The sequence below is a fragment of the Taudactylus pleione genome, unplaced genomic scaffold (assembly GCF_031769625.1).
Source record: "Taudactylus pleione unplaced genomic scaffold, aTauple2 ptg000155l, whole genome shotgun sequence".
Lineage (NCBI taxonomy): Eukaryota > Metazoa > Chordata > Amphibia > Anura > Myobatrachidae > Taudactylus > Taudactylus pleione.
The window spans coordinates 1828692-1854396 of record NW_028284557.1 but is presented as its reverse complement, the minus strand read 5'-3'; the positions used below and the strand labels follow the sequence as shown (position 1 = coordinate 1854396).

The 25705-nt window shown below is 49.2% G+C and overlaps 1 protein-coding gene across 1 annotated transcript in view; it reads left to right on the top strand.

The window, feature by feature from the left end:
• The window catches only part of KPNB1 (karyopherin subunit beta 1), a 51747-nt gene that overhangs the window by 7846 nt on the left and 18196 nt on the right, over positions 1–25705 (top strand). The window contains exons 6-10 of the mRNA XM_088474584.1: positions 1940–1999; positions 2081–2170; positions 2249–2359; positions 4385–4486; positions 4732–4956. Coding sequence (XP_088330710.1) covers positions 1940–1999; positions 2081–2170; positions 2249–2359; positions 4385–4486; positions 4732–4956 — 588 coding nt within the window. The remainder of the gene's footprint in view (positions 1–1939; positions 2000–2080; positions 2171–2248; positions 2360–4384; positions 4487–4731; positions 4957–25705) is intronic.

Genomic DNA, 25705 nt, shown 5'->3' with positions numbered 1-25705 from the left:
AAACCTGCTAATAAGGAAAATTAAAAGTGAAATTTAATAAGGGGTTGGGTTCACATTTACTTTCTTAGCTTTTGAAGCTCTTATGCTTCATACTTAGAGGTAGATGTACTAAGCTCTAGAAAGTGATAAACGACCAGCTACTCAGCTTCTGTTATGTTACAGGCTGTGTTTGGAAAATTACAGGAGCTGGTTGGTTGGTAGTTTCACTATCCAGAGCTTAGTGCATCTATCCCTCTTTTTCTTCGGTGTGGCTATTCAGTAAGTTTATAAACCAACACTTAATAAATCTGCTACTATTTACTGGTGAAAAATCGGGATGGCAATGTATATGATACTGTTTTTGGTGGATATGCTTTAGTATATCTGGCATATTCCAGTAAATTTCCCCCATAGACTATAAAGTCAACAGAATGGGATTTACAAAAGCAGTGTGGGTCGGCAAAGATGAACACGAAGATTGTGTAACAAGAGATCAGTGTCGCTGCAAATTAGTCTGTTCTTCCACAGACGTAAATTTGCATGAAATGTTGCTCATCTCTAAAGCTTATGAGGTGAAGGCTGCTCTGAGTTGCTTCTATATTTTCTGAGTGACAAATACAGTTTGTGTAGCAGAGGTAATGTAAAGGCGCAGACTGTTTGACTTCTGTGCTTGTGTTAAGGCTCAAATACACACTAGAGTAGACTGTGCTGTATGAACGATATTGGTGAAAGATTTCCCTTACACTTTGTGTAGTGCAGGACAAACTATATTGGGTGTACACACTGAAATATCTTCAGTGAAGTCATCTTGCCACATCTCTGAGCAGGCAATTCTTGATGATATCGTCAGATTGGCCTGCATGTACGGACGACAAGACATCGTTAACGACCTGCGGGAGTGCGCATCGTTGGTCGTTCACTGCATATACACTGAACGGGATATAGTTATTGTCCATAAAGCCGCATACACACTAGATGATTTTTAAGTGTTGTTAATGCTGACTTGAGCAGAGCTTAATGAATGATTAAAACCGGGTTGGCTTATATACATTTTTCATTTGGAGAATCTTCTTTGAGTGCTTGTTCAAAACAATGTATTCACCCTTGTACTGCTTCAATGATTAAAATGCTCACGTGTCGTGTCATGTTTTTTAGTACACATAAATTACTTCATCTAGGGGGCAATTAGACTCTTGGGGGACGATTCAATACAGCGGGAATTGAATAGCGCTGGGAACTATCTTCAATTCAAGCGCGCTGTTTAGTCCAACTAATGATTTCTCCTTGCAACCACCTGACTGCAAGGAAAAATCTTACCAAAGTGCCAGCAGCGAGGCGGATTTCCAGCTTAGCGACTCGCAGCTGACACATTAGTCGGAGAATGCCAGTTCTCGCGACTAAACATCCAGATTAAGACGCGAGAACCAGCATTCTCCGACTTGACTGCTTCCTGCCGGAGTAAACATCGTAATGAATTGAATAGCTCCAGGAGCGCCCTCCCGTCGCTATTCAACTCCCGCTGAATTGACCTGCCCCCTTTAAACATTGAGTGAAAACTACAGTAAAGGTCATGATTCTAAAGGACGTTCTTAAATGGATGCATTTGTATAATTGGAGAGAGATTTATAAACTGTGTGTAATGCTTGTGCATGGTTTTTAGATTTATAATAAAATGCAGGTGAGGCTTGGTGCATAACTTTCTGCTTATTTAAAAAATAAAGCTTTAACAGTTCTGTACATAGGAATACAAGCCTTCTTCCAATGTAGTAATTTGCCTTCAGTTCTAATAAGCTCTTCATATTTGAATTTATAGATCTTCTATTTAACTTGTAGTCTAGGTATAGTGGCATATCTGGCTTTTTGTTCTGGACATACTGCATATGGTGTATTATCTTTTGAGGATATATTTATTTTAAACCTATCCGTGATGGCATTAACCTCCTTTCTATTCTCCCACTAGTCTGAAAGGCACTACATTATGCAAGTAGTCTGTGAAGCAACGCAGTGTCCTGATACTAGGGTGAGTTATCTGAAGTGTTCCTGCAGCAGGCGGCAGTCTCACTAGATCTTCCTCAGTAACATTGTGCTGCTTCCTCTGTAGGTACGAGTGGCTGCCCTACAGAACTTGGTGAAGATCATGTCCTTGTACTATCAGTATATGGAAACCTATATGGGTCCTGCACTGTTTGCTGTAAGTATTTGGCACTTAATGGCAGAGTAGCTGGCATATTAATGTAATACATTTTGTGACCTAGCTTCTGTTTTGCAGATTACTGTGGAGGCAATGAAGAATGAAATAGATGAGGTCGCTCTGCAAGGAATTGAGTTCTGGTCAAATGTTTGTGATGAGGAGATGGACCTCGCAATTGAAGCATCTGAGGTAACAGGACAACTATTTGGAGATAGCTCTTGCAGCATGCTTGACTGTCCAGCTAAAGCAGGGGTCTTCAACCTTTAAGACTGTGTGGGCCATTAAAAAATCCAGCGAAGCCCCAGGGCCGCTAAGCTATACGCCACACAGTAGCACAATCTACTTGTACAATGCCCACAGCAGTAGTTCCCCTTACACGTACTGGCCACAGCAGTGGTGCCCCTAGTAGTGGTAGTGCCCCCAGTGTGGAATACATTTGTGTATGTTGGGTTATAGCCTTTCCTGCTATGTCTGAGGATGACAAGTTCATGCACCACTCAGATCATTCTGATTATGACTTTCTGAAGACATTTGTGAGCAGAGAGGTTTTGGCCAATATAAACAGTATATGTACGAGTAGAATGTGATGTATTAGATAAACATTAACAAGGTGTTTGGCATAAATCTTTAATCTAGCACATTGGATTTAATAAGGTTTCTATGCAACTGGTCTACTTTTGGAGAACTCCTCATCCTGTTTGTCTGTAATACATTATTGACTTCAGAAGCAATATTATGTTATGCTTCTATAAATTCCTTTATCCTCAATCTGTCTGCCAGCTTTTTCAGTTGAGTAGCTTATGATTAGTTTATACTGAAACCAGTTGGCATATACCATTGAAACCTATGGCTTTATGTAGCTGATTTTACAAGATAGCATGGTGGGGGAAAAACGGATTATAGATTGGTATTAGTGGTGGGATCGTTTGTATGTACAAAACAAAGGAATGGTCAGAAGTGATGATTCTGCTTTAAGAGGTTCAAATCACTTGATCATAAATGCCTGATTATCCACCACAGCTGCTACTTTATTTATTTTTTTTAAATTAGGCTTATTTTATTTGATTATACAGATGAAAAATAAATAAAAGAAAACATTTGTTAGAAAACTAGAGAGAAATTAGATCTGACCGTAATATTCAAGTGTCAAACAGGCACATACCACACAGTATATTGATCTGAGAACAAAGGAGAACGTCATGCAAGGCACTGAGCTGTTCCATACAACAGCTACAAAGTGATGCAGAGTAGGTTACAGTATACAATATAACACAATTCAAGTGTGTGGGCAGTCCCCTATGTGCTACCATTCACTGCTCATCGGGCCATTTCCACCCTTTGGACAATACAAAGATGTGTACCAAGAGGACCATAGTTTATGACATCTAGACAAGACCTTCCTACTGGTGTTACAGGTATCTTTTGTGGTCCATAGTATCATTAAATAATGCCACCCATTTATAAAAATCAGGATCAACCACAAACCAGTTTCCGGCTACGGTCATACTTATAAACCAATATATTAAGATTCTTCCAGCAGAAACCAAAGGTACTGGAGGTAAAGAAGGTACAGATTCAACCCCAAACTTGAGTCCAGAAGTGCTGCACTTCCTGACATTTCCAGAGTGAACGCAAGAACGCAGCTTCAGATACCCCACACCAATGATATTGGGAGTCAGTCTTAGTGACACATGTTCTACATAGAATATACTATATATTTGGTAACTAATGCATGCAGTGATGTCTTAAATGCTGGTAATCATTTGCAACCACTGATCCTCCCAAATCAGCCTCTCATTTGTGTTTTAGTGAACAAGACAAACTCTTAGGAGAAAACTAATGGCACATATCCACTAGCAGATATTAATGAGTGATTGCACAATTACGACATCTAAATCGTGCAGTCGCTCATTAATTGTGCACTACAATGTCAGAAACTACCAGTGATGCACGCTCACGCTGGTAGTTTCTGACATCAACTGAACATGCCGGTCAATCTGCCAATAACAGATTGGCCATGTTCAGGGATGATGGAGGATGCCTGCATTGAACGATTATAGCACTGCAGGGGATGGAACGACTGTACGATTACGATGTCGTAATTGTACTGTCGTCACCTCATCTGCTAGTGGATGTGCGGCTTTAGAATTTAACCAATTAAGATTGTTCGGATAGCTTCTGTTCTCTAAAACATTTTGCACTCACCCTTTTCAGGCTGCTGAGCAGGGGAGACCTCCAGAACACACCAGCAAGTTCTATGCCAAGGGCGCTTTGCAGTACCTTGTCCCCATACTGACACAGACCCTGACGAAACAGGTGAATAAATGTAATTTTTGGTGTTCAATGAGAAGCAAGTAACTAGAAACTAAATTTCTGCTTATGTATTTACAATTTTAGTTTTTATACATGTTTTATCATAGCAAACATGCTGCATGTCATGAAGCTATAAAACTGATTCCTCTGTAGGCTTTCGCTCTAGCACCACTGTACAGACTGCTACATGTGGGAAAGTGAGCACAGACCAGTTCTGGATGCTGCCTACTCTTTATTTCTGCTTCCAGGATGAGAATGACGACGATGACGACTGGAACCCATGCAAGGCTGCTGGAGTTTGCCTTATGCTACTAGCTACCTGCTGTGAAGATGACATTGTTCCCCATGTGCTGCCATTCATCAAAGAACACATTAAAAACCCAGACTGGCGCTACAGGGACGCTGCTGTCATGGCTTTTGGATGTATACTGGAGGGACCAGAATCCTGCCAGCTGAAGCCACTAGTCATCCAGGTGAGGGTCTGGCTGTGATTCTTGTATCATTACATTTACTGCTGTCTATGGATGACTAGTTCATGCACCACACAGAAATACTGTGTTGATTATGACTTTCTGAAGACATTGGAATAGCGGGATCTATTGTCATTTAAAAATACGGATGCTTGCTTGTTTGTATTGGGCTGGAAATTCATGTTTTTTGTGTTTTTTTTTTTTTATTTGGTGTTTTTGCTTGTTCTCCCAACATTTTATTAAGCTGTCTCCTCATACACAGCAGTTCTAATGAAGGATGCTAGATTAATTGAAACAAGAGTTGGCTCTGCCCAAGCCAGTTTAGTCAGTGAGTGTGGTAGAGACTGTTGACGTGGCCTGAAGGTCGACATTTTTTGTACTTTTGAACCCTAATAGCCTATCCATAACCTTTTACATGAGCTGTCAACGTTCACAATGTCGTCATTGTGAAGGACTAAAACGGCCATGTTGGCAAATTCGTAATATCGACATTTTGACTGCATACCTTTTTATTAGTTACTGAGATATAAGGGGTTTGAGAATTGCGATGACTATGGATGATGGGCTGGTAGTAGGCGTTGGTACTTATTTTGCTTGTGTTTCTCCTTCATCCACTAGGGGGGACACGAGCATAGACGGTGATAGAGTAGAGCCTGGCACTTTAAATAATTTAGACGAGTGACTGGCTCCTCCCCCTCTATGCCCCATCAGCCCCAGTTTAAGAAATGTGCCCGAGAGAGCCGGTAGCACATCAGGCTGTCTCCAACCTTTCATATAATTTTCATTAATCAAGCTGTGGCATTCTGCCTGCTACGTGAGAGCCGCCACTGCAGCCTGTGCCCGGCAACCCTGAAGAGGGGGGGGGGGGGCTTTTACTTTACATTACTCATTGGACTCAGCGAGGCCCACCACAGCTGAAACCGGCTAGTGTCCGGGTTCCCAGCTCCCCCACCCACCCAGCATCCCGGCCGCAGCAGTGGTAAGTATGACAATCGCCCCTGCCTAGCAAGGGTGGTGGGTCAAATAGCTGGGCAGTGTGACTGCTACGGCTGTCACACATGTAGTCTCTGCTCTCCCTCCTTTATTTTAACACAAGGGACTAGTATAGCGCAGCGCTAACACAACAGTGCGAGCCCGCCAATTAGAGTCCATAGACCCAGCAGTACCCGCCACAGCTGAAATCTGCTTGTGTCTGGGTCCCCGCTCCCCCCTCTACCCAGCACCCTGGCTGGGCAAGTGACAGTGCTCCCTGTTTGTATCAGCCGCGAGAAACTCGTCCATCAGTCTGCCACAATGGTGCTTGTAAGATAGAAGCATTGGCGCTGGCTTTTACGACTGGCAGAGGGTTACCCGGCCATGCGCTGATGTATGTCTACTGCGCTGGGGCTTGCATAAGAGAAGCCCCGGCTTCAAAGGGCGCACCAGTTCTATAACAGTGAGGTTCAGTTCATTGTACCGCTTAATATTTACAGCGCAACGGCTGTAACTTCTTAGGTGCGCTGCTAACAGGCAGCTCGGAAGTTATAGTGGTGCGGTCTCTGCAAACCAGCTCAGGCAAAAGAAATAGCTCAGAGGCAAAGCAATGGGCAGAACGGTTGGTGCAATGGTTAGCAACACTGCCTTACAGCACTGAGGTCATGGGTTTGATTCCCACCAAGGCCTTGTGTGGAGTTTGTATCCTGAGCTTGTGTGTGTTTATGGCACTCCCAGATGTACCGGTAGGGCTGGTACAGAGGGCTTTAGGGCTGTTTTTAGTTAGCAGATCTTGTTAAACGTGCCCTCAGATTAGTGCAAATGTGTAGTATATAAGCAGCTCTCTAATTACACAGGAGGAGACTGCGCGTCCCTCTGTTACTACAACAGCGCTGCGCTGCTTGGACTCTGCTCACCATCTCTCAGCGCCGTACATATAGGGGTCGGGAGGCTTCCCCTTAGTTCAATAACAATAGTCGGTCAAGCCTTTTATCAAATTGCCGACACTAAGCAGCTATGCCTGATTACGTAGCCTGTGAGCGAAGAAGCCTCCATTGTGCAGGTCTCCTTATAATTGGGTCGCTAGCTACCCTGCCTAAAATGTATGTATGTGTGTGTGGCATAGTATCAGCCTCTGCTCTGGTGCTGCTGCCAGAGCTTATGGTTATGACATACCCTCAACGCAGGGTAATTGAGGCTGGGTTTTAAACATCCCAGTTTTCACCACGGGCACATCCGCTAAACTTGGGAGTTATGCATAAGTGCATCTATGTAGTTGTTTCCTATGTGCTCACTCCAGCAGCACATATGCTAAAATTGGAACCTGTGATTTATATAGCCTTGGTATAATAGGACACTTATTTTTACTAATGAGGACCTACGGCCACGCTGCCCTGAACACGCTCGATCTCAAAAGTTAAGCAGCGTCATGATGGTAGACCGCTGGGGAATACCAGGTGTCATAAGGAAGTATATTAGTGTAAAATATGTGTTTTTCTACTTCAGGGTCCATAGGGGTCCACAGGGTGACCTTGGGGTATAGCTGGATTCTGGATCCTCGGGCACCACGGAGTTAAAGCTTTTAGCTGCTCCCAGGATGCACTTGGGTCCAACCTCCCCTATACCCCGCCCCCGAGCCACAGGCACCTCAGTTTAAGATGGTGCCCGGCCGGAGTCGGGTCACCCTGCGGGGGGGATCTGCAGGAGCAGCCCCCTAAAGCTTTTTTAACTTAGTTAAATGTATTTATTTTTTGACTACAGTCTTTTTCTCCAGAGCGGCAGCGATGGGCTGTCTGTACAGACGCCCACGCTGCCGCTCCTTCTCCCTGCTGGCGCCGCGACGCCAGCACTGAACTGGGGATCGCGGCGGGGGAAGCCAGAGTCTGTACTAGCCGGACTCTGGCTTCCCCCGGGACTGCTGCCGGAAGACGCCGGGGAGATCAGGTAAGCCGCGCACCGCTGATTAGCGGCGGTGCGCGGGTAATGCCTTTCATATGCAGTCCCATGCCCCCGGTCTAGGGGACAGACCGGGGGCGCTAGCGGTGGCGGCGGGCCCCCCCTCCATCGGAGGCATACCCCGCCAGACCACTAGACCACCAGGGTAATTAAGCGGCAAGCGGGATGCCGCAACCTTGGGGGTTAAATATGCTAGCCAGGGGAGGAAGCCTTCCCTGTCAGCGGCTCCTCCCCTCAGCTCAGCGCGCCTTTCAGCTCGGAGTCTGGCGTCGCTGAGCTGCAGCTACTCGGGCCACTCCTCCTCTGAGGTCTCCAGCGGCCATTTTCTTACTGGCAGCGTGGATACTCTCAGGGAGCACGCGGACCGGTCCCCCTGTGTACCTCTCCCCCGACAAGGACAGTGTACACAGCGCTATAGCCCTCCCAGACACTGAATCTGGGAGGTTGATTGTAGTGGAAAGGTGCAGTGAGTATATCTTCCTGCATGGTATGTGACTTTTGCTAGTGCTGCCTGTCTGTGTCTTTTTTCTACTTACTGTCAGCCTGTACCTATCCCTTTCCTTCTCCTACAAGCCCTACAGGTGTGCGGGGGAAGGGTGTTTCTACTGACCTCACCTATATAGATCACGTATTTGTGAGGTCCGTCACATACAGTTGTGTGCTACACGGTGCCATATTGTGGGCTGTTGTTCAGCACACTGGTGAGTGCGCACGTTTTCTTCCTAAGTCATGTCTGAGGAGGAGATTGAGCACTCCGGGGCTCCAGCATTGTTCTCCTGCAGGCGCTGTTCTGCAGGAGTGGATAGGGAGGATGTGTCACAGGACGGCCTGTGCGGACGGTGCCAGGCGGTCCCTGGTACGTCTAAACCTCCCATTTCGCAGGAGCCACCATGGGCGATGTTTTCCCAGGTGCTGGTGTCCATCGCGGACCGTCTGTCGGTCCCGACTGCCGCCCCTACTAGGGCGTTGCCCCAGCCTGCCATCCCCCATTCCCTGGGTGTCCCACAATTATTGCAGACTCCCCCGGGGTCTCAGCCTGTTGGTCCCTATGCGGGATTGCCAATGTATATTCAGTCCACCCCTGTGGCACAGCCGGCTGTGGTGCCGTTTCAGGCTCCTGTGACAGCTCCTCCACCCTGGGTGGATGCGCTTTCCCACACTGTCCAAGATTTGGCGGCAGCATCTTCGACTTTTCAGTCGATGTTGCGCAGTGACGTGCCCTCCAGGGCGTCTAAACGCTCAGTCATGGCACAGGCTGCGCATCTTTCGGATTCTTAGGGGTTCTCGGATGATGGTGAGGTACAGGATGACTCAGCCTCAGATGCCTCAGTCCAGGAGGTAGACACTAAGTCTTCCATCAATGTGCGGGCTCTGGTTAAGACGGTGCGGGCTATTCTTCTGATTGAGGATGAGGCACCCGCTCCCAAGTCAAGGTATCCTAGTTTTAAAAAAGCTAAGGTTACTTCTACAGCGTTCCCCTTGTCTGATCAGTTGACTGATCACATGGCGGTGGCCTGGCAGACGCCCAGTAAGCGTTTCCTGCCACAGAAACGCTTGGCGTCCAATTATCCATTCCCGGAAGCGCATTGTAAGAAATGGGAAACTCCGCCTGCAGTCGATTCCCATGTAACACGCCTCATCAGGAGTGCTACTTTGCCATTGCCGTCTATATCCTCGCTGAAGGATCCTACGGACAGGAAGGTGGAGACTTGTCTAAAGTCTATTTATTCTCTCTCAGGGGCTGTAGCCCGGCCGTCCATGGCCATCTCCTGGGTGGCCAAGGCCATTGAGGGGTGGGCCAACGCCTTGGAGGACACGTTTACGGATGAATCTCCGGACGTCCAGGGGGCGTTGTTAGGACAGATGAGAGATGCCGCCTCCTAAATTGGAGAAGCATCTTTGGATGCTAGCCTGTTGACCTCTAGGGTTTCGGCGGCAGCAGTGTCTGCTCGTAGATCCTTGTGGTTGCGGTCTTGGAGAGCAGACGCGGATTCAAAGAAAGGCTTGGAGGCCTTACCTTTTAATGGGGAATTACTATTTGGTCCGGACCTGGACAAAATAGTAGATACCCTGGCAAAATCCAAGTCAGCCTTCCTCCCTTCAGCTACTACACCTGCTAAGGTCCGGAGCTCGGCGTTTCGTTCCTTTCGGGTTCAGGGCAAGGCAAAGGGTCAGTCCTTCCCGAGGCAGTCCGCACCCAAGACCGCCTCAAAGCCAAAGAAGCAAGCCTGGAGTGCTAGGCGCCCTTCTTCCAAGCCAGAAGATAAGCCTTCTGCGTGATGGGACGGGCCTCCCTCTGGGGGACCCCAGAGTGGGAGGCCGACTTCTTCAATTCGCCCAGTGCTGGCACAATACCACCACGGATGCCTGGGTGCGAGAAGTGGTCTCCCAGGGGTACGCCCTGTCTTTTCGGCACAGGCCGCCTTGCCAGTTTTTTTGCACAAGTCCTTCTCAGGACAAAACCAAGGCCTTGCAGGTTCAGGAAGCCATAGAGGCCTTGCTGACGGCGGGGGTCATTATACCCGTACCACAGTCTCAACGTGGGATGGGGTATTACTCTACGCTGTTTCTGGTGCAGAAACCCAATGGCTCTCATCGCCCCATCCTCAATTTGAAGTCCCTGAACAGGTTTCTCAGGGTTCCCAAATTCAGGATGGAAACTTTGCGTTCCATCATACTGGCGATGGAACCGGGGGATTATATGGTCTCCCTGGATATCCAGGACGCCTACCTCCATGTGCCTATAGCAACATCGCACCAACGGTTTCTGCGGTTTGCTATTCTCCACAACCACTACCAATTCAGGGCTCTACCCTTTGGTCTCTCCACGGCACCAAGGGTATTTACCAAGGTGATGGCGGTCATGGCGGCTCACCTTCGGAGCCAGGGGATACGGTTGCTACCGTATCTAGACGACCTCCTCTTGCTGGCAAGCTCCCCGTAGGTACTGATCCAGCATCTCCACCTGACGGTCGCTTGTCTACAGGCGCACGGCTGGTTGATCAACTGGAAGAAATCCTCCCTCATCCCATCACAACGGATGGTTCATTTGGGGGCCCTGCTGGACTCTCGTCAGCAACGGACTTTTCTGACTCCAGAGAAGGTCTCCTCCTTACAGCTGCGGATTCACAGTTGTCTGAGCAGTGGCAGAGTGTCGGTGCACTCAGCGATGAGAGTTTTGGGGTCCATGGTGTCGGCATTCGACATGGTGGAGTTTGCCCAGTTCCATTCCAGGCCCCTGCAGGGGCTGATTCTTTCAGAATGGAACTGATTGCCACACAGGATCCGCTCTCAGATGCTGGTGTTGTCCTCGGAGGTGCGTCTGTCCCTAGCCTGGTGGCTGCAGACAGCGCATCTCCTGGAGGGGCGCCCCTTTTGGATCCCGGAATGGGTTCTGCTCACGACAGATGCCAGTCTCCGGGGTTGGGGGGCGGTGACAGGCTCCTTGTCACTTCAGGGTCGTTGGTCGGCGGAGGAAGCGATTCTTCCCATCAACTTCCTGGAACTGCGGGCAGTATACAGAGCCCTGCAGTCGTCCGGCACCGCTCTTCACGGAAGGGCCGTTCAGGTGCAGTCAGACAACGCCACCACGGTGGCGTACATCAATCACCAGGGAGGGACTCGCAGTCGAGCTGCGATGTCGGAGGTGTCCCGCGTCCTGGCTTGGGCGGAGCGCTATCTTCCAGCTCTCTCGGCAGTTTTCATCCCAGGAGTCCTCAATTGGGAGGCAGACTTCCTCAGCCGTTACGATGTGCATCCCGGGGAATGGTCGCTTCATCCAGAGGTATTCCAACTACTCGTGGACAAGTGGGGGCTGCCAGAGCTGGACCTGATGGCGTCCCGTTACAATCACAAGCTGCCTGTGTACGGGTCAAGGACAAGGGACGCAGGCGCAAGTCTGATAGACGCGCTGTCGGTGAAATGGCTGTTTCAACTGGCTTACTTGTTCCCTCCGATATCTCTGCTGCCTCGGGTCCTGCGCAAGTTCAAACAGGACGGAGGCACACTGATCCTGGTGGCCCCAGCGTGGCCCAGAAGGCCGTGGTACTCCGATCTGCGGAGCCTGTCCATCGACGCTCCGTACCTCCTACCTCAACGGCGGGACCTGTTGTCTCAGGGGCCCTGTCTTCACCCAGATCTGGGTCGACTATCTTTGACGGCGTGGCTCTTGAGACAGCCGTCCTGAGGTCTCGGGGCTTTTCTAGCTCCGTTATTACCACCATGCTGAGGGCGCGCAAGCCTGCTTCCGCGAGGATCTATCACAGAGTGTGGCACACTTACTTTCAGTGGTGCGAGGCCAGAAACTATGATCCCCAGGTGTTCCGAGTTTCGCGTATTCTGGCTTTCCTTCAGTCCGGTTTGGACTTAGGATTACGTCTTTCTTCACTGAAGGTACACGTGTCTGGTCTGTCGGTGTGGTTCCAGCGCAGGATCGCTGCTATGCCGGACGTACACACCTTTTTCCAGGGTGTTTTGAGAATCCAGCCTCCCTTTGTGCCACCTGTGGCCCCGTGGGATTTGGCGGTGGTTCTTAGGGCCTTACAGGGTCCTCCTTTTGAGCCCTTGGAGTCAGTGGAGCTCAAGTGGCTAACTTTTAAAACTGTTTTCCTCTTGGCAATTGCTTCTGCCAGGAGGGTTTCAGATTTGGGGGCGCTTTCTTGTCGTCCCCCTTTTCTGATTTTTCATCAGGACAGAGCGGTGCTTCGCACTCGTCCTGATTTCCTGCCTAAGGTGGTTTCCAGGTTCCACATTAATCAGGAAATTGTTGTACCAGCCTTTCAGTCACCTGATCTTTCGGCTGGGGAGACTTCCTTAGACGTTGTAAGGGCACTCCAGGTTTATGTGGACCGGACTAGTTCTGTGAGGAAGTCGGATTCTTTGTTTATCCTCTTTGGTTTTCACAAGAGGGGTTGGCCTGCCAACAAACAGACTCTAGCCCGTTGGCTTCGTTCTGTTATTATTGAGGCTTATATGCAGGAGGGTTTACCTGTTCCAGCCTCTGTTAAGGCTCATTCCACTCGGTCCGTGGGCCCTTCTTGGGCTGCTAGCCGTGGCGCCTCTGCTGTTCAGCTCTGTAAGGCGGCCACCTGGTCTTCCATTCAGACCTTTTTGAGGTTCTATGCGTTTGACACCTTTGCCTCTCAGGATGCATCCTTTGGGCGCCGGGTTCTCCTATCAGCACAGGAGCGTCCCCGCCCTTAGTTGGACTGCTTTGGGACATCCCCAAGGTCACCCTGTGGACCCCTATGGACCCTGAAGTAGAAAACAAGAGATATGGTAAGAACTTACCTTTGTTATCTCTGTTTCTACGAAGTCCATAGGGTCCACAGGGCACCCGCCCTGACTCACCTGGCTTCATATGGGCTCTGTGACTGGTCACCGGTTTTCCGTCTCCCATTTCTGTGAGTATGGTTCTTGTGTGTTCCAGTCTTCCTTCTCTCTGTTTCGTCTCCTCCTCCGGCCTGGGCTGCTTACCAACTGAGGTGCCTGTGGCTCGGGGGCGGGGTATAGGGGAGGTTGGACCCAAGTGCATCCTGGGAGCAGCTAAAAGCTTTAACTCCGTGGTGCCCGAGGATCCAGGATCCAGCTATACCCCAAGGTCACCCTGTGGACCCTATGGACTTCGTAGAAACAGAGATAACAAAGGTAAGTTCTTACCATATCTCTTGTTATATATACCTATACATGTGTGTCCTGTGGCTCTTATTTTTCTGTACATGTATATAAAGATATGTATTTACATGTGTGCTCCAGGGGCACCTGGTGTCCAGGTACAGCTTCTGCTGTTCTAATTGTGGGTATTCTGCCCCACATCTTAGGCCATGGGCTATTGCTTTGTAGCCTTTGACAAATATCTATAGTATTGTTCCTATCAATCGATACGCCCGATATGGGGGAGGTATGGTCCTTCCTAGTTACATACGTATGTATGTGTGTAATATATATATTTCTACTTCAGGGTCCATAGGGGGTCCACAGGGTTGACCTTGGGGTATAGGTTGGGAACCAAATCCGGGCACCACGCAGTTAAAGCTTTTAGCTCCCAGGATGCACTGGGTCCACTCTCCCTATAACCCCACCCCCAAGCCAGAGGCACCTCAGTTTAAGTTGGTGCCCGGCCGGAGTCGGGTCACCGTTAGCGCAGGGGGAGCTGATTAGCAGCCCCTAAGCTTATTTTATTTTTATAGGGACAAAGTTTTTTCATGGACTTTGGACTCTTCAGAGCGGCAGCGTCGGACTGTCCATAGGACGTCTAAGCTGCCGCTCCGTCACCCCGCTGGCGCTGAGACGCCAGTACAGATCTGGGGATCTCAGCGGGACCCCAGAGTCTGTACTAGCCGGACTCTGCGGGCGCCCAGGACTGCTGCCGGATCCACGGGGAGCAGGTAAGGTCGAGGATCACCGCTTGCGGTGATCCGCGCATTTCAAATGCAGTCCTGTGCCTCCGGTCTCAGGGGACAGACCGGAGGCGCCGGCAGTGGCGGCGGGCCCCCCATACCCCGTGTGTCCACTAGACCACCAGGGACTTAACGATCGGTGCAGGGAGCCGGCGTCCCGGGGGTTAATAGCCGGCCAGGGGAGGCAGCCTTCCCTGTTACAGCGGCTCCTCCCCTCAGCTCAGCGCGCCTTTCAGTATCCATAGTCTGGCGTCGCTGAGCTGCTTCCTCCGCGGGCCACGCTTCTTCTGAGGTCTCCAGCGGCCATTTTATCTCTGTGGTGCAGCAGAAATCTCTCAGGATGGCAGTGAGTCCAGTCCCCCTGCGTACCTCACCATCAGGTCAGTGTACACAGCGCTGTAGCCTTCCCAGACACTGAATCTGGGCAGTTGAATGCAGTGTAATAGTGCAGTATATTATATGACATGTTTATGTATATATGTATATATCTGCATTGTATGTGACTTATGCTAGTGCTGACTGTACTTTATTCTCTCACCTGTCAGTGTATATCTATCCCTTTTCTTTATCTGCCCTAATACAGCTGTACTTAGGGTGGTTCTGAGACCTCACATTTATATACTTGTTAATATTTGTGTGGTTTGTCACATACTGTTGCGTGCTGCACGTTGCCATATTTTAGATGGAACTGTGTGTTGCATACGCTGAAAATGGGTCCCTGCAGCTAATTTTTGGCATCAGTCAGGACCAGTATAGTGCTGCTTAATATTTCCGCCAAGATTGGTCAGATATGTCTGACCAGGAGATAAAGCGTTATACTGCACCCATTTTTACTATCCTGCAAGTCATGTGCTGCAGGTGTTAGTGCGGAGGATTTGACTCATAAAGGGTTCTGTATGTGGCGTCATCTGGTGCCGGCCTCTTTCACGACCCCCTTGGGCGGTTTGTTTTCTCGGGATCCTCTCAATTGCGGATCGCCGGGCGGGCCCCATTGTTGTACCTCACTTGGGGTTACTTCACCATACTGCCCTTTTCATCTCAGGGTATCTCGCAGCTTCTTGCACTCTTCCCCTGTGACACAGACTACCGCTCCCTGCAGGGGTTTTTCGCAGTATATGAATTCCCCCTGGTGCCACAATAGTCTGTCATTCCCCTTGCAGGGATTACCACAACAGCCACCCTGGGTGGATGTCGTTTTCTACGAAACGCTAATTGGCGTGGTTGATGCCCTGTGGTTACTTCCCAGTTGGCTCTGCCGTGAACTGGGTACTGTTCGGGGCTCTTTCCCTCTTACACGGTGGGAAGCCTATTTCAGGTATTATTATCCCTGCTTTAGGGCTGGTAGCAGGTCCATTCTGGTTAGAGTGAATGTTGACCTGCACCTGTATCATACACCCTCAGTATTGCGTGCCTTCGGGTTACCTGTTGCTGACTAGCGGGTGGATCGCATAGCGGGACTCTGGCTGTTGCCAGATAGGAGGTGTTACAACAGTGTTTGGCCTCCTGTCCCAAATTCCCTGAGGGTCATCACGAGCCCCTCCTGGGGGGGATGGGCGTGTTACTCGTCTGATTACAGACGTTACTACGCCTCCCATTCCTGCGTGGTCGGATTCTTCGGATCCGTAGGTGGTAACTCTGCCTGAAATCAGTATACTTGCTTTCAGGAGTTGTTACCCATCCTACCATGGCTATAGCATGGTTGGTTAATACTATTGCATATTGGGTTGATGCATTTGTAACGTTTTTTCCCCTCCAACACGTCGGGGGTTCAAATATATTTGGTCGCTCATGTAATATATGCAGTTGTCATAGGTGGACATGCCTATATTGGATACCAGTCTCCTAACTTTCAGAGTTCCGGCTGCGACTGTATCCTCCGTAATACCCTATGGCTGCGCTCTGAGAATGCAGAGGTGCAGATACCATCTTTAGGGTTGATATTGTTTGGTCCTGACCTTGACAAGATTGTAGTAACATTGGCAGTATTACTAACGACAAGTTTACCGCTTTCAGCTATGCACACTACAAGGCCTCAGACTAAGTCTGTTAAGTCTTTTTTGTCCTCTGGGTCAGCCTAAAGGTCTGTTTCTTCGTAGACTGTCGGCATCTACAAGGGCCGACATATCCAGTACCGAGCAGGCCTGGACTGCCAGCCGATCCTGCTTCTGAACCTACGGATATCTCTTCAGTCTGACGGGACAGGCCTACAACTGGGAGATACCGATTTTCTCAGTTCGCCCGGTATTAGTGTCAAGTTGCCGCGGCTACGTGGGTAGGAGGGTACGCCCTCTTTACAAGGGCCTTACAGATCCAGAAAGCTATGCAGTTGTTGCGGTAAGCGGAGCTAATTGGGCCATCCCCACTATCTCAGTGAGGGACTGGTTGTTCTGTTTTCTTTCTGGTGCGGTGGCTGAATGGTCCTCTTTGGCCTGTTCTCTGTCTCAATTCCCTGAACCAGTTCCTAAAGCTACCTGGGCTCAGGAGGAAATCCCTATGCTCCATCATACGATGTTTGGAACCTGGGGACTTTAGGGTATCACTGGATATACAGGACGCGTGCCTACGGGTACTTACAGAGACCTTTCCTCAGCATGGGCTGAGGTTTGCTGTATCACAGCAACACTTACAATTTTTCGGGCTCTGCCTGTTGGGACTGTCCTCAGCCCCACAGGGGTTTACCAGCGTTTTGGATTTTCTGACAGTTCTTCTGTTCAGTATATCCCAATGCTCCTGTACCTGGACGGCCTCCTGCTCTTAGCGGGATCACCGGGGTACTTTACGGCCAGGTCAGGATGACTGTGGCTTCTTCAGGGTGCAGACGTTTAATCAACGGGGAAAAAGTCCTCCCTGCATCCCTCTCTGGGTATTCTTCATCTAGGATCCCTGCTGGATTCTCAGAATCTGAGAATTCTTCTGGCGTAAGACGGAATCTCCTCTCTTCCATTAGGAGTACATGGTTGTCTGCGCAGTCGACAGATGTCTTTACACTCTGGGATGCATGGTGGAATGGGCTCAGTTCCATTCCAGGCCTTTCCATAATTGGCTCATCTCCAGATGGAATGAGTTTTTTCTGTCGGATAACTGTTCAAACGATGATGCTCTCTCCGGAGGCAAGTCGGTCCCTGTCCGGGTGGCTATGGCCATCTCGTCCAGGGTTTTCTTTGCTAGGGACAGTGTCTGGACCGAATCCTTTTCAGTGCAGTTGGACGTCTGTCGATTCCACCCTGTCAATTAACTTACTCTGGCATAACTCTTGTTTCCCGGTGAACCTGAAAAGGTTCAGTCCGACAGGGTCAGGACAGTGGCTTCCTTTTTAGCAACACTGTTCGTTGGGTGGCAATGACAGGTATGTCACATATTCGGACATAGTCCGAGGGTCTCCTCCCGACCATCTCGGCAGCGTTCATTTCAGGAGCTCTCCATTGGGAAGCGGGAGTCCTCAGCCGTCACGACGTGCATCCCGGGGACTAGTCTCTTCCCCAAGAGAGGTTTCATCTCCTGGTGAGCAGGGGGGGCCCCCCTGAGGTGACCCTCATGGCCTTCTGACTTTATCACACTATGGTGTTACAGTTCAGCTCTGGGGATTCTGAAGCAAACTTCAGCGACTCTTTGTCGGTGAAGTGGTCCTTCCACTTTGTGTACCTGTGTTCTCCGGTCTCCCTTCTTCCTCGAGGTCTTTGGAAGTGTTTTCAATCGAGACGGAGATGCTTTCCTGCTGGTGGCTCCTGATTGCCCCAGATGTCAGGGGTACTTGGATCTTCGGAGTCTCTACATCGATACTCCATCCCTGATGCTTCACTGCCCGGACCTGTTGTCTCAGGGTCCTTGGTTTTGCCTTGGACCTGGGTCGTTTGTCTTTGACTGTGTCCTTACAGTGGTCTTACGGCTTCCCTGGCTTTGTCATCGTTGGAATGATTAGAGCACATGGATCAGCTTTTGCTGGGACCTACCACAAACTGTGGTAGCCATAAATCTTATGGTATTGTACCTGTCGATACAATCCTCCGGTGTCCAGGATTTCCAGATATTCTGGCATTCCTTCCGGCTGGCTTGGGTTTCACACTTGGCCTGGTCTTCCTGACAGTGCGGATCTCTACACTGTCAGTATGGTTAAGATATGGAATTGCTTCACTCTGGTATCCAGTTCATCCTTTGGAGTGTTTTCTTGATTATGCCTCCATTTGTCCTCCCTAGGGACTCCTTGGGAGTAAGTAGTGGTTCTTCGTTACCTCCGGGGACAGTCAATGGAACCGCTGGTTGTGATAGCCATTACATGGTCTATTGCTTAGGCTCTCTCTTTCTCTCAGGGTGTTTATATCAACCAGGAGAGTGTCTGAATTGGGAGCGTTCTCATGTGGCTCCCTCTTCTGGAGGGCATCATGTCAGGGTGGGAGTTGCTCTCGCCCTGTGTTTCTTCTTAGTGGTTTTCAGGTTCCATATTATTCTGGAACTTATGGTACGGCCATTCTGTCCCCAGTCCTCTCGGCTGGTGTGGCCTCATTGACTGTGGTCTGGCCTCTTTGGATTTATGTGATCCGTTCAGGTTCCTTACGGAAATCGGACTCCTTATTGGTGGTCTGAGATTTCTGGTTTTCACAGGAAAGGATGGCCGGCCTATAACCAAATGTTGACTTGGATGGCCTCGTAGGTCTTCCTCAGGGGCCTACCCATGGGTAGGCCTTCCTGTTGTTGATGCTTGTTTTTTCTCGGGCCATGTGACCCTCGTGTGCGGCTCGCTGTGGCGCCTCGGCTGTTTTGCCTTACTAGGTGGCCACGTGGTCTTCTGTCCACACCTTTTTAAGGTTCTAGGCATTGGTTTCCTTTGCCTCTCAGGATGCTTCCTTTTTGGCGACGGATTCTCCTCTCAGCACAGGAGCGTCCCCACCCTTGGTTGAACTGCTTTGGGAAATCCCCAAGGTCAACCCTGTGGACCCCCTATGGACCCTGAAGTAGAAAACAAGAGATATGGTAAGAACTTACCTTTGTTATCTCTGTTTCTACGAAGTCCATAGGGTCCACAGGGCGCCCGCCCTGACGCACCTGGCTTCATATGGGCTGTGTGGCTGGTCACCGGTTTTCCGTCTCCCATTTCGGTGAGTATGGTTATTGAGTGTTCCAGTTTTCTCTCTCTTTTTCTCTCCTCCTCCGGCCTTTGGCTACTTACAAACTGAGGTGCCTCTGGCTTGGGGGTGGGGTTATAGGGAGAGTGGACCCAGTGCATCCTGGGAGCTAAAAGCTTTAACTGCGTGGTGCCCGGATTTGGTTCCCAACCTATACCCCAAGGTCAACCCTGTGGACCCTATGGACTTCGTAGAAACAGAGATAACAAAGGTAAGTTCTTACCATATCTCTTGTTATATATATATATATATATATATATATATATATATCATGCACACACATATGCTGCGACAGAGTCTGGCAGTAAACTAACTCCGCTTAGCACTAGCTACCCCCTTGAGCCTTGTATAACCTGTATATGTACCCTTTCAAGCATTCGACTTGTCACAGACTGATCAAATCTAGCTCGAACACCCCAAAAAAAAAAAAAATATATATATATATATATTAATTTTGTAATAGATGGAGGTTTTGGCATAATCATGGTTATGGGCCTACCCACCGTGCCCAGGTAACCTCTGATGGTAGGTCCCTAACATACTGGGGTTGAAATACAGAGTGCAGTACACCCCCAAACAGGCCCAGCTGAGCCACCCCAGGGCATCACTCTAATGAGGAAAGGTTAAGTGTAAAAAGGTGTTAGATAAGAGCAGCTATTGCTGCATATAGTAGGGTGAAAATCGAAGATGTAAAAATAATACATATATATTAAACAAACAATAGAGGTGCTAAAAGTGCAAGAAAGGAAAAATGTTTATAATGCGATGCCCTGAAGCAGCCCAACCAATGCAATCCAGGGGACAAAGACAACAAAAATCAACCCATAGCTGCACTACAGTGTAATTTTTTTTTTTTTTTTTCTCTCTTTAGGATTTGCCTAGATTGTGCCGCTTACTAAAGTGCAGTCAAAATTCCAGATCCCTGCTTAAAACCAATAGGGGACAGGTGGGAAGGGGTGCTAGCCTAGACTGAAGGCGTCTCATGCCTTCAGGTGTGTATAGGAGCATATCAAATCTAGCTCAGCAAGATCAGTCTCTTATGCGGTAGCACCCATATAGTTTCCACTTAAACATCTTCTCAGAGCTTAATTGGTTTAAATACTACAGACTGCAGTTAGTTTTCTGTTACTGCAGGCCCTGGAGCCACCCTACAAATTGTTAGATAGGGTCAGGCCGGGCTTGCATAATATTAGTGGGCTTTAAGCATGAACTTTGTAAAGGTTAATCTACTGGACACATTTAATCTTGGTGTAATCTGGGCAGCAAAAATGCAAGAGGGGGTACCCCAGTATGCAGTAATGGCGACATTATCAATTAGAATACAAATAATAAGTAATACAATACATTTAATTATGTAAAAGAGAATTCTAAAAGTGGACATATGAGCACCTGTTATTGTAATCCTGTATCTTATTGGTAGTCGGAATAATAAGTTTTAAGCTTTTTTTTTTTTATTTTCATGATTTATTTACTTTTACTACAATTAGTGTGCGCAGCAACAGACTGTCTGTGGGATGTCTGCGCTGCCGCTCCGTCACCCTTCTGGTGCCGCAACCCCAGTACAGATCTGGGGATCTCGGCAGGCATCCCGGGGTCAGTGCTAGCCAAGGATAACCCAGACTGCAGCTGGACGCTAAGGCGACCCGCACGGGAAGTCTCAAGGGACAGACCGGAGGTGCCGAGTGTGGACTCAGGCTCCAGCAACCGCGATTCACTATACCACTAGGGTACACATGGTACGGGAACCAGCGTCCCGGTGGGTAAATAATCGGCAATGGGAGGTCAGCTTCCCCGTTACAGCGGCCCCTCAGCTCAGGGTGCCATTCCACTGAGGTCTCTCTTCTCTCCTCCTCCAACCACGCCCCCTCAGGTCTCCGGCGGCCATTTCCTCTAAGGCACAGCCACAGGTCTCAGGGATATGCAGGATCCGGTCCCCCTACATACCTCTCCCTGGAGTCAGTGTATGTAGCGCTATAGCCTACCAGACACTGAGTCTGTGTAGTTGATTGTAGTGCCAGTTTGCAGTTGTTGTTTTTACCCTAACATACAGGTGTATTCAGGGGTTTTCCTGTACCTCACATATATACAGCGAAGTATTTGTGAGGTTTGTCACATACAGTTGGTCGTTCCACTATGCCATATTTGGGCTGCGTGCTCCTGCAGCTTACCCAAGCATAAGACAGGAGCAGTATATTGCATTCCTACTAGTATCCTACATACTTGGTGGTTGCATTATACCCTGTGCCATATTACTCTGCAGCTATGTCTAGCAAAGGCAAGAGTAACACAGGCATCTGCACCCATACTGCTATCATGCAAGTTATGTGCTGCAGACTTAAGTGAGGAGCATTTGACCCCTGGGCTTCGTTTTCTCAGGTTCTGGACACTACTTGCGACCGCCTGGCGGTTCCAGCTGTCATTTCCCCTATGGGGTTAACACAGGCTGTAATTCCGCCTTTGGGGTTGCCACAACAGGTTCAGGCAATACTGGTAACTCCTGTGCCCCCACCATGGGTAGACGTATTCTCTAACTCTGTGCAGAGTCTTATGGCTACATCTAATGCCTTTCAAACCATGTTGCAAGGTGAGAAGCCCTTACCCAGTAAGCACTCTAAGCATCCTGTGTTGTCAAAGTCCACGCAACTCTCAGATTCTGAATTATCTGAGGAGGTATTAGTTGCTGCTCTCTCTAACCCGGACTCCCCTCAGGAGGAGGAGGAGGAGTCGGTCAAAAATGTATATTCCTGCCTTGGTACAAGCGGTCAGAACCATCTTATTAACAGAAGATGACGAGCCAGCCCCTATATCCAAGCACCCTCTGTTTAAATGACACTGACTTCAGCAGAATTCCCTCTATCTGATCATCTAGCTGAACTCATGGCTACAACTTGGCAATCGCGCTGGTAAGAGGTTTCATACTGACCTAATCTTTTCCTGTGGCTCCTTGTGCAAAATGGGAAACACCCCCTGCGGTGGATTCACATGTTGTGCGTTTAAAAGTGCTACGTTGCATATTCCTACAGTGACTTCCTTGAAGGATCCTATGGATAGAAAAGTAGAAGCTAGCCTGAAATCGATATACTCTTTCAGGGACTGTTGCCCGTCCAACTATGGCTATTGCATGGGTGGCTAAAGCTATAGAGAGCTTGGCTGACTCGCTTGAAGACTTTTTTTTTTTTTTTTCTCTCAGATGCTTCTAGGGATCAGATGTCTTTTGTTGATCACATTCAAGATGCAGCTTCCTATTTTGGAGAAGCGACATTAGATGCCAGTCTCCTAACCTCTAGAGTCTCGGCCGCGTCTGCACGCCATACCCTGTGGCTACGCTCATGGAAGGCTGATGCGGAATCCAAGAAAGGCGTAGAAAGGTTACTCTTCAATGGGGAGATCTTGTTGGGCACAGACCTTGACAAGATGGTAACTACTTCTACTAAGCCTCGGAAAGCCTAAAGGTCAGTCCTTTCCTGGGCAGTCCGGTTCAACTAGAGCCGCCAAACCCAGGACCAAGCAGACCTAGAACACCAGACTCCCTTCTTCAAAACCCGGGGATAAACCCTCAGTCTGACGTGACGGGCCTCCCTCTGGGATATCCCAAAGTGGGAGGCCGACTTCAGTTAGTCCAGTGCTGGTGTCAAAACACGGATACTTGGGTAAGAAGTGGTCTCAAACGGAGATGCCCTCTCATTTCTCACTGTCCCCCCTCCAGTTTTTCTACACAGGCCCTCATTCAGACCCGAACAAGGCCTTGCAAATCCAGAAAGCCATACAGTCCTTGCTGCAAGCAGGGTAATTGTGCCACTCCCACTATCTCAGTGGGGGACTGGTTATTCTACTTTCTGGTTCAGAAGCCGAATGGGTCTCATCGGCCTAACCTCAACGTCTGATCCTTGAACAAATTCCTAAGGGTGCCAAAGCATGATGGTAATACTACGCTCCATCCTAGCTATGGAGCCTGGGGACTTTATGGTATCTCTGGATATTCAGGACTCGTACCTATAGCCCCCTCACATCAGCGATATCTCCGGTTTGCTATACTACGGTAACGCTTCCAATTTCCGGCTCTGCCCTTTGGACTGTCCACAGCTCCAACGGGTGTTTCCCAAAAGTTATGGCTATTGGGGCGGCACACCTGCGTGGTCAGGGTGTCTGACTGTTGCCATACCGGGACGACCACCTGCTCCCTGCAGGAACCCCAGAAGTGCTTCACCGCCGTCTGTAGTTAACCATTGCTTTCCTGCACAAGCACGGATGGTTAATCAACTGGAAAATGTCCTCCCTGAATCCCTCAGAGTGATTCATTTGGGAGCCCTGCTGGATTCTCAGGATCAGAATCTTTCTGACATCAGACAAGATCTCCACACTTCAACTACGAGTGCGCAGAAGTCTCCACAGTCACCGAGTGTCAATCCACTCGGCAATGCAGGTTCTGGGATCCATGGTGTCCGCCTTCAACATGGTGGAATAAGCTCCGTTCCATTCCAGTCTTTTGCAAAGGCTGATCTTCTCCACATGGAACGGGTTACCACCACCGGATCAAAGCTCAGACTATGGTGCTCTCTCCAGAGGGGTGTCTTTCTCTATCTTGGTGGCTACAGACATCTCATCTAACCAGGGGTTATCCCTTTTGGATCCCGGACTGGGTAATCCTAACAATGGACGCCAGTCTCCCGGGCTGGGGCGCGGTGACTGGTCCGCACTCCTTTCAGGACCGTTGGACATCTGTCAAATCAACCCTGCCAATCAACAAATTGGAACTTCGAGCTGTCTACAGGGCCCTCGACCTGGCACAGCACATACTTCACGGAAAACCTGTACAGGTTCAGTCCGACAATGCCACATCAGTGGCTTACATCAACCTTCAGGGAGGCACTCTAAGTCTGGCATGACAAGTGTCACGCATTCTGACATGGGATGAGGGTCATCTCCTGGCCATCTCTGCAGTGTTCATTCCGGGGGTTCTCCATTGGGAAGCAGACTTCTTCTTCAGCCTTCAAGACGTGCATCCCCAGGAATGGTTGCTTCACCAGGAGGTGTTTCAACTCCTAGTGAACAGATGGGGCCTCTCAGAGGTGGACCTCATGGCCTCCCAACACAATCACAAACTGCTAGTGTACGGGTCCAGAACATGAGATGCCGAGACAACCTTTTGTAGACCCACCAGTGAAGTGGACTTTCCAGTTTGCTTACCTATTCCCTCCCGTCCCCCTTCTTCCTCGAGTTCTTCGGAGGTTCAAACAAGACTGAGGCACTGTCCTGCTGGTGGCTCCAGCTTGGCCCAAAAGTCATTGGTACTCAGCTTTGGAGACTTTCTGTTGCCTCAGCGGCCGGACCTATTGTCTCAAGGTCCTTGCCTTTTACCTGGACATGGGTCGTCTGTCTTTGACGGCGTGGCTCTTGAGACATCCCTCCTGAGGTCCAAAGGTTTTTCTAGAGCTGTAGTTAAAACTATGCTCAGAGCACATAAGCCAGCCTCTGCTCGGATCTACCACAGTGTGACCTATTTCCAGTGGTGTCGTATCAAAAGCTACGACCCCCAGGTGTTTAGGATTTCCAAAGTCTTGTCCTTCCTTCGAGCTGGATTGGACCTAGGACTCCTCCTGGCCTCTCTGAAAGTGCATGGCTCTGCTCTGTCCATTTGGTTCCAGCGTAGACCTGCTCCACTACCGGATTCAACCTTGCTTTGTCACTCCAGTGGCTCCTTAGGATTTGTCAGGGTCCTCTGTCAACCCCTGGATTCTGTTAAACTCAAGTGGTTAACAGCGAAGACTTTTTTTTTTTTCTTCTATTCTAGCTATAGTGTCTGCCAGAAGAGTGTCTGTCTGATTTAGGGGCGCTCTCCTGTCGCACCCCATTTCTAATTTTCCACCGGGACAGGGCAGTACTACGGACTTGCCCTGGGTTCCTTCCAAAAGTTACTAGTTTCTACATTAATGATGAAATTGTAGTCCCGGCCTTTCAATCACCAGACCTCTCGGCAGGTGAAGGCCTCCTTGGATGTGGTCCGTGCCCTCAGGATGTATGTGGACCGTACCAGTTCCCTTCGGAAATCAGACTCCTTATTTGGGCTATATGGATTTCACAAGAGGGATGGCCAACAAACATTGGCTAGATGGCTTCGCAGAATATCTGAGGCTTACACGCAAGCAGGCCTTCCTATACCGGCTGCTGTTACTGCTCATTCTACTCTGTCTGTGGGCAGCTCGCCGTGGCGCCTCGGCTGTTCAGCTTTGTAAGGCGGTCACATGGTCTTCTGTCCAGACCTTTGGCGTAGGTATCAAAGGCATAGAACCTCACTCAGGATGCTTC